This window comes from Gastrolobium bilobum, unplaced genomic scaffold (genome assembly GCF_033153095.1).
Source record: "Gastrolobium bilobum isolate Gb01-03AN ecotype WA unplaced genomic scaffold, APGP_CSIRO_Gbil_v1 utg32150, whole genome shotgun sequence".
NCBI classification, from domain to species: Eukaryota; Viridiplantae; Streptophyta; class Magnoliopsida; order Fabales; family Fabaceae; genus Gastrolobium; species Gastrolobium bilobum.
Window position 1 is genome coordinate 116,635 of NW_026897268.1, and position 9,223 is coordinate 125,857.

The following is a 9,223-nucleotide window of genomic DNA, read 5'->3' on the forward strand; positions in this document are numbered from 1 at the left end:
AAATCATTGATAAAATGGATGTAAAGATGGATTATATTCCCACATATGATAACCTAGCCGATTCTCTGACGAAGGCTGTTTCTCAGAGAAAACATGATAGTCATTATGAGGCTTTAGGTATACGACTTAGGTCAGATTGGCTCTAGGCAAAGTGGGAGCTTGTTAGTATATGGATGTCCTAGAGATAATCTTTTGATTAAATTAGGACATATGTGGACCTTTTTATATTGTCGCAAATAAATAATAAGCACTCGTTATCCTGTTTTATATTTTGTCTCAATATTATTGTTAATATATTATATGAGTAACTGGATAAACCCATTGGAATAAAATAGGTATCTTTTGAGTATCTGTGATAAGATCACGATCATGAGGATTTAAGGATACCGGATGTTTATTCCTAATTTTATGTCCCTAGTCTAGAGACACTGAGAATGGGGATCAGTAATCTTGCACAAAACTAGCAAGACTTATCTATTTTTATTCAGATACAAGGTAAAGACCTCATGAGCTACAGATATGGAGATGTCTTAGCTAAAGTAGTGGGTGGACCTATAAGGATATAGCTCGCACTGAACAGACCCACAAAGAGACTCTATAAGGAAATCTTACAAAAGTATCATTAGAGCAGTCTCTTAATATTTGGGTATGTCTTTCCTTAGACCATAAGTTGTCACCTAGACTGTGTTCTAGAAGGCATGTTTTGATTATATACCTCATCTGCCTGAAACATAGAGACTCATAGGTATACTTTTGGACATGTCCTGAAAGAGCACAGGCCTAGAGTGATAGGCTGAAGGAATTCGTCAAATCTCTGTAAAGGATTAGGTTATCTGTAAACCGGAGAAATCGGGATGATATTTACAGGACTCGGGAATCTATGCATAGTAAAAGAGATCATGAGATGATCTGCCTTTAGAGTCAGTAAATTGAAGATTCCCTATTTCGAATTAAAGCTTACCCTAAACCGCAAGGGTTGATACACTTCCTCACCCTAGGTTTAAAGGGAAGGTAACCGAGACGAAAGGAAATACATACGACAACCAAATATGTGTAATAGGATGATCAAGTCATTAATCTAACTAGTTCTAGGGCAACAAAGCATTGCTAGTGCTCTGTGTTGTCATTAAATGGGTTGTGGGCTTGTTGGGCCCGAGCCCATCTATGTCAGTGGCTATGTTGGACCTAATAGGTCACACACTAACACCTTATTGTCATGATGAGCTAGCATTAAAGGTATTTGGCCTAATAATGGTTGTTAGCCCAAGAAGAAGTTTGGAAGCCCACCTAAGAGGGAAAGGGCACATGGTAATTGTAATGGGTTTGGATGGTCCAAGACATTATTAATTAATTTAATTAGTTAAATTAATTATCATTTATTTAAATTTTGAATTTAAATTTTGAATTTGAATTTTGAATTTAAATGTTTGAACGTTTGAATTTAAATATTAGAATTCGAATTTGAATTGGTTATGAAAAATTGTTTCATAACAAAATGATAAGATAAGATCTTGTTGGAACAAATCCCTAGTATCAAGAGGAGATATTTGAGCATCATCCAAGGTTGTTTGGGATGCTGATTTGGGTTGTTATGAGTGTCATTTAGTCAACCAAATAAGCTCCAAATCAGATTTGGTTGGTTGAGAGAATAAGTGAGTAAATTGGTTCAAATTTGAATGGAACTACTCAATGTATTTGGACTGCATTGTGGACCAAAGGGGCGCACCATATGGCTGGCCATATGATGGTCATTAGGTCAGAATTTTGACAACGTTTAGACCTAGTCTCATGAGGATTAAAAGATAGGTTGTTGGGAAAATTTGAATTGCAACAACTCCACCTTTTTCTCCCTTGGTGTGCGCAACTTTGATCATATTTTTAAGTGAAAAATCTGACTTGAATGCTTAGACTCTCTCATCTCCTTTGGTCATTCTTTTGTTAGGTTTTTCTTAAGAGACTTTTGAAGAATATCCTAGCTAATTCCCATCAATTCCATGCGCCACTTTTGTGAAGCTTTAAGCTGAAAATTTCACTCATCTAAACACATTAACCTTGCCTCCTCCTTCATCTATTGAACGCCTAGCCATCCTTCTTTGTGGTGTTTAATTTGTGGCTTTTCAAGAAGAGTTCTTGCATCTTGACGTAGGGTGGTGTGGATCAACATTAGAGGGTTTGAACCCTTTCGAACCTTACATTGATCACCTTGGAGTTTTAATCACGAACAAGGTATATCATTATGTCCTAAAGTACATATCTTGATTGGCATGTGTGTTTTCGCTTTTGAAAAAAAAAAATTTCATCCTCACATACCTACGGCCTTCAAGGCCATTTTCTTTCAGCAGGGAGGCATGCAGAGTGTGTAAAAATATGCCCTAAAAATTTATGCCTTCCTATTTATAGGTGCGTTAACTTAATCAATAGGTATTAGTTCTAATAATTTCGCTAATCATTTCACTCCCAAACTTAATATTCTGAACCTAGCCATTTTTCTAGGAATTATCATATTTTTATTATAATTTTCGCAACACTTTGCTGGTACGCATTTTATACCTAGCCGATATTAGTTCTGACATCAACGCTCATTATTCTCACTCCAAACTTGGTATTCTAGACCTAGATATTATTCTAGGAATTATCATACACTTACTATATTTTTTCGGGATACTTCGCTGGTACGCATTTATACCGGGAAGCAGAATCGGTATCTGCACTTTTCGTCAGAAAAGCAACTTTAAGCATTATTCCACTTTTTAATTAATTATCTTATCATCATTATGCATATTCATTATCAAGTCCATGCTCCGGCATAGATATTCTAATTTAATTAATTATTTAGCGGTGCGGGTTCTTTCATAGCGCATCAATAAACTCTCTTAGATTAAGACCTTTTATTTTTTTTGTGGTAATAAAATGGCTTCAGCAAAACAAAGCCAAAGCCAAGGAACCAAAAGCCTAACTATTACAAATCAAAAGACGAGGCCTAGAAACAGAAGCCACATCAGCAAGGAGCAAAATCTAAATACTAGGAGGAGGGTCTTCCCAAAACAGCTGATGAACATGCTCCCCATTATCCAAAATGTAATTTGCTAACCAGTCAGCACAGGTGTTCCCCTCCTTAAAAGTGTGAAGGAAAACCACATTCCAGTCCCTAAGTAACCATGTCTGTATGCGAAAAAATCAGATGACCTTCACGGACTGCTTCACCATGATTAGTGAGCATAGTGATCAAACTTTTTGAATCACTTTCAATAATGACATTACGATGACTATAAGAACCCGCACCATTAATTAAAGAAAATTAAGTAATTAATTATGTGAAAATAGGAAATGATTCCATAATTGACCCTAATAATTATTAAGGGGCTTTAATAATTATGATAAGTGATTAAGAATGCTGAAAGTCACTTTTCGGAAGAAAAGTGCAGATACCGATTCTGCTAGGCGGTATAAATGTGTACCAAAAAAGTATCCCGAAAAATTATAATAAGTGCATGATAATTCCTATAATAATATATAGGACTTGTAAAACGAGTTTCAAGTTAAATTAATGAGAACTGATGCCAGAAACTGATACTGACTATGAAAAGCGTATACCGGAAAGGTGCTCCGAAAAATATAATAAAAATATGATAATTCTTGTAAAATTGAGTAGGTTAAGAATCCAAAGTTTGGGATTAAAATGCTAAGCGTAGCAATTAAAGTTAATACTGTGTGTTTTATTTTAAAGTGGCTATATAAGTGCATTTTGCACAAAACCCTAGGTGGATACCAGCCTCCTACGTGACTCTTTTCTGGTGTGTGAGCTCTCCATGCTGCCACCTTCATTCCTTGGTCATTCTTGCTTGATTTTGTGTCAAGACTTCACCTTTTCTTCTCTTTTTCATCATCTAAACACTTGGTTGGAGTGTGAGTGAGCTTGGTGAGTAAAAAGGGCGGTCATTTTCTGAGTTTGGGGACTGTCTTGAGGAACCTTGAGTTCTGACTTGGTTGGTGGAGTTGTTGGAGCCTTTGCAATTGCACTTGGTACACCAATGTGTGATCTTTGAGTGCAAAGAAACCACCTTTGAGTTCATTTTCGTTTTCTTGGTGAAGTCAGAACCTTTGGGGTTGGTCGTGAGCTCCAAGAGCATCCCTCTTTTCTGTTTGAAGCTTGGGTGAGTGGTTCAACCTTTGATCATGAGTCTTTGAGCTTAAAAATGGAACCTTGATGCATGTATTGGTTAAAAGATGATAACCTAACGATGGGTAATGTCAAACACACCTAGAAATGCATGTTTAAGTGTCTTTAATTGGTAAAAACCCAACCTTGGATGGATATCTTCGCGAAATGCAGAAACTGCATTCTGTCGCGAAATATCCGGATATTTGCTCGTGAAATATCCGGATATTGATATCCGGATATTGGATATTCAGATATGTCCCCGAGGAATATCCAGATATTCTGGGATTTCGTAGAACAGTAGCTGTATTGTGTGTACAATAGGCTATTGGGGGTTTGTGGACCCTAGATTGATGAAGTTGAACTTCTGTAATTAATGAACTAAGTCATAATCATGTGATTAAGGGCTTGTGGCTTTGTCAGAAGCCTTAAGACGTAAAACGTAAAAGAAAGACGTTGTCTTTAAGTGTATGCTTGTAGAGTTTGATTAATGATGTATTATTGGTCCATAACAGTTTGTGATACTGCTGTGTTTGGGCTTTGAGATTGTGGACTCTTGGCTTGGATAGCTAGCTTGCAAGGTAAGCTTTCGTGTCCTCGGTTTAGCCATGTTGTGGTTCCACCATGTCCCTTGGGGGTATGGTTATATGCATGCTGTGTTACATGCTTTTGATGCTTTGGAAATGCTATTGAGTTGTTATATGCTAGTGCCTTTATGATATGCATGTGGTGTTCCACCTATACGGTAAGCCTGAGAATGTAGTACATACAACATGGAGAGGCTGTGGGTGAGGTGCAAGCGGTGTTCCTTGTACTACATATGGGTGATAGACGTATTCCTGCATTTCTTTGGCCAGTAGAATAGTGATAAACACACATGGCATGAATATCTGCTGCACTGCATAGTTTTGGAACTTATATTGATATAAATGCTTTTAGAACTTATATTGCACATGTAAGTGAGCTTGGGGTGGAAGATCCTTGAGGACCCCTTGTCTTACTGAGATTTCTAGTTTAGAGATCTCACCCTACGTTTGGGGAATGCTTATTTCAGGATCAGGTAATGTGGGGGTTGAGGCCCCAGGCTGCAGGAGGCCGGAGCTGAGTTAGATATTGATGATATTATATGCTGACATGTTGGATGCTAGTTATGCTTGCTGCTTTTATGCTTTTAGCTTCATTTTATGATTTTGGATTATCTTGTTGAGACTCTGTCGTTATGTTGTTGTTGATTTGGTGAGCATGGGGATTGTCCACGCCACTTAGACTGAGTTATGTCTTGTTTTATTTAGAGTTGTATTAATGTATCAGGATATTGTCCGGATTACGTGATGTAATGCCGTGACTTAGATACTCACTTAATATCTATATATTGAGGTATTTCAGTAGATGTCTTATTGCAATTTACACACAGGCGATATTTTATGAAATTGATTAAGTAATCAACTTGGCTAAGTATAATGACGTCTGATAAACCTATAGTTTACCATGTTTTTACGCTTAAATATGATTGATATATGTTACGAATTGCATAGAAATTAGGGTTTTATGCTGTAAAAGTTACAGTAATTGAATATCTTGCTAACATGTTGTCGTAATGTTGAATTACAAGGTTTTTAACACTTATTATGGAAACTTGGAACCAAAGGAAGACATCAAGTGAAGATGAAGTCACAAGAAGGCAAAAATTCAAGGATTCGCCTCTGGAAGAGCACGTTTTGGCGTGCTAATTCACGCTAAAATGTCCACAAAGCTACCAAAATCCATTCGAACAGCACGTTTTAGTGTGCTACATCACGCCAAAACATGCTAAGACAGACAGCAATCAGTTATTTGACAGCGAGAAGATTTACCAAAGATTTGCTGAAGATTTAAAGAAGATTTGTTCAAATAGGATATGGAACTAAAACAGAAACAAATCTAGATGATTCCTGAGAAGATTGAAGCAAGATACAACGAAGATTTAAAACTCTAATTCATCAACCAAATCTCCAAGATTTTACATGAAAAAGGAAACAAAGATGAAATCAAATACAAATCTTGTATGGATCCATTGGAAGATTAGATGATGGATACAACTCCTGTGGTTATAAATAAGGAGCTTGAGAGCACAAACCAATTCACAATTCCAGAGCATTACACCAAGACTGAAGGAGGAATCCTGTTGCGGAGCACTGGAACACGGAGAAACCAAGTCAACATCACACCAATGGGGGCTTGGGGTTCTCTTTTCTTTATTATTTCTTTTTTTTCAGTATGCTAGAGTAGTTTTTTTTTGTAGTTAAGGGTAGATGGAACCCAATTGAATCTTTATGTTTATGAATTAAATTGTCTCTGAATCCTGTTCTTTTTATAATTGAATAAATTATCTGTTTTTAATGCTTTCTATGAGTTTGTTCCTTATAGAATGATTTTGGGGAATTGTATGACAATAGGGATGTTGGTGCATGAACCTTGACTTGATAATTTATCATAATCCTTGTGATCTAGGAATAGGAATAGGAATAGACATAAGGTAATTATGCAATCTTGTAATTCTTGATCTTAATGCATGTTTTCTTGGGGGGGAAATCGGGGAACTAGAGTTCTTTCAAGATCACATAGATTTAGGGTAACAAGGAATTGAGCCCTAATTAACTCAAATAGAATTGATTGGCAATATATTAAGAAACGGATTCTTGGCTTTTTAATTCATAACATATTGAGGATATTGGGGGAAGTCGAAACCTTAACTACGCTTTTTAAATCTTAATCAAACATCATCATTCATTCTTTTAATTCTGAATTTTCATATTGCATGCCTTTACTTGTTTTTAATTTTAAGTTCTTTGAATCACAACTCTTTTCATCTAAATTCTCTCAAACCAAACCTTTGATTGTCCAACTAAGACGCGATTAGCGAACTAGTGCTTGAAAATTCTGATCCTCGTGGGAACGATCTCGTACTCCGGTACACTTTATTACTTTCACGATCGGTACACTTGCCGTGTCGCTATCAAGTTTTTGGCGCCGTTGTCGGGGATCGAATTCTTCAACATTAGAAGTAACTAATTAAATTTTAGACTGGACTTTTAATTTTCTGCACTTTATACATTCTTCAAATATATTTTTCTGCATTAAAATTCTGCATCAATTTTCTGCATATTTATTTTTCTGCATTCTTTGTTTGTTTATTTTTTATTTTTTCTGTTTTTCTGTTTTGTCTTTTTTCTATTTTTCTGCACATCTTTTCAATCTTAGTTTATGCGAGGTACTCTTAACCCGCGAACCTTGCAATTTGATCCTGAGATAGAAAAGACAAAAAGGAAACTTAGGAAAGACACAAAAGCAAAGAAAGCGAAGGAAACAAAGGTATCAACTTCGACGGAACCAATGGCAGAAAACAATCAAATCGTTCGAAGGACGTTGGGGGATTACATGACCCCAGCTCGAATTCCACAGACGGCAAGCATTGTTAGACCAAACATAGAGGCTAACAACTTTGAACTGAAACCGGCACTACTACAACTGATTCAAAAAGAACAGTTCGCTGGAGGAAGCACGGAGAACCCCTATAGTCATCTTGATAACTTCTTACTTTATTGTGATACATTAAAAGTAAATGGAGTTCCTCGTGATGCTATCTTGCTCAGGCTATTTCCATGCTCACTGAAGGATGAAGCAAGAGATTGGCTGCAGTCTCTACCTGAAGGAAGCATAACCAATTGGGATGACTTAGCAAGAAAATTCTTGGCTAGATTTTTCTCAGCTTCAAAAATGGCAAGACTCAAGGCGGAGATCACAGCTTTTGAACAAAAATACAGCGAATCTTTGTACGAGGCTTGGGAACGATTTAAAGGATTACTTAGGAAGTGTCCTCAACATGGAATTGAAGCATGGGAGAAAGCAAGAATCTTTTTCCAAGGGATGACATCCAGCACAAGAACACTGGTGAATGCTGCTGCAGGAGGCTCCCTGAAAATAAAAACTCCTGAGGAAGCACTTGAACTGTTGGAATCATTAGCATCTCAAGAATTTGACAATGCTCCAGTCCCAGTTGCACCAAGAAGATCAGGAATCATGAAGCTTGAAGGCTATGATGCACTCTTAGCCCAGAATGAACAAATGCTACAAATGCACAAGAAACAACAGGAACAATCAGATGCTCTTAATAAGAAATTTAATATTTCTCAAGTTTCTTCTGTTTCTAATGCTAACATTAAATGTGATATTTGTCAGGAGGCTCATGCAACTGAGGATTGTGAATACATAAGAGCAGCGAAAAAGCCACTAGCAGAGGTCAATGGACTCTGGTATGATCAGAAGAATCAGAATCAACATCCAGGGTTGAGTTACAAGTCAAACTACCAGTTGAATCCTCATATGCCATTGCAACAACAACAGCAACCTCCACAATCAGAGTGGGAAAAAGCATTTGCAGAGCTGTCCAAGACCACCTCGGACTACATTCAGAATTCAAATTCCTTCAGAGAGGAGACAAGAGCCTCATTCCGGAATCAAGAAGCTTCGATCCGGAACTTGGAGACTCAAATTGGTCAGCTGTCAAGACAGTTCACTGAAAGGACTCAGGGTGCTTTGCCAAGCAACACAGTTGTCAATCCAAGGGAGCATTGCAATGCTATCACCACTAGGAGTGGGACAATAATTCAGCTATAGAGGAACAGCCCAAAGAAAATAAGAAGGATGGAGAAGCATCAGTTGAAGAAGAGAAGGAAGAAAAGGAACATGATACAATTGAAGTTGACAAAAGCAATCCTGAAAAAGCCGAAAAGAAACAATTCAAGTGGGAGAAGAAGAAAGCTTTAGAAAGACAGAACAAGCCATTAGATCTCTCTCCATATGCTCGAATCCCTTGTCCTCAGAGATTAAATAAAAAGATTCAGAAGCAGCAATATTCAAAGTTTCTAGACATATTTAGAAAATTGCAGATCAACATTCCTTTTGCCGAAGCTTTAGAGAACATGCCCAACTATGTAAAATTCTTGAAAGATCTATTATCAAGGAAACATAAGTTGCGGGAATGTGAAACAGTAAATCTGACGGAGGAATGTAATGCTATCAGCG

At 37.1% G+C, this 9,223-nt stretch overlaps 1 protein-coding gene and 1 non-coding gene across 2 annotated transcripts; one reads left to right on the forward strand and one right to left on the reverse strand.

The window, feature by feature from the left end:
- The first annotated feature begins 7,915 nt into the window (after positions 1–7,915).
- LOC133305612 (uncharacterized) lies at positions 7,916–8,815 on the forward strand. The gene is made up of 2 exons (XM_061505867.1): positions 7,916–8,332; positions 8,378–8,815. Exons 1-2 carry the CDS (start codon positions 7,916–7,918, stop codon positions 8,813–8,815), a joined length of 855 nt encoding a protein of 284 aa, XP_061361851.1.
- Positions 7,922–8,028, reverse strand: LOC133305619 (small nucleolar RNA R71). The gene has a single exon (XR_009750771.1). It is a non-coding gene; the product is annotated as a small nucleolar RNA R71 (small nucleolar RNA).
- Positions 8,816–9,223: the final 408 nt, after the last annotated feature.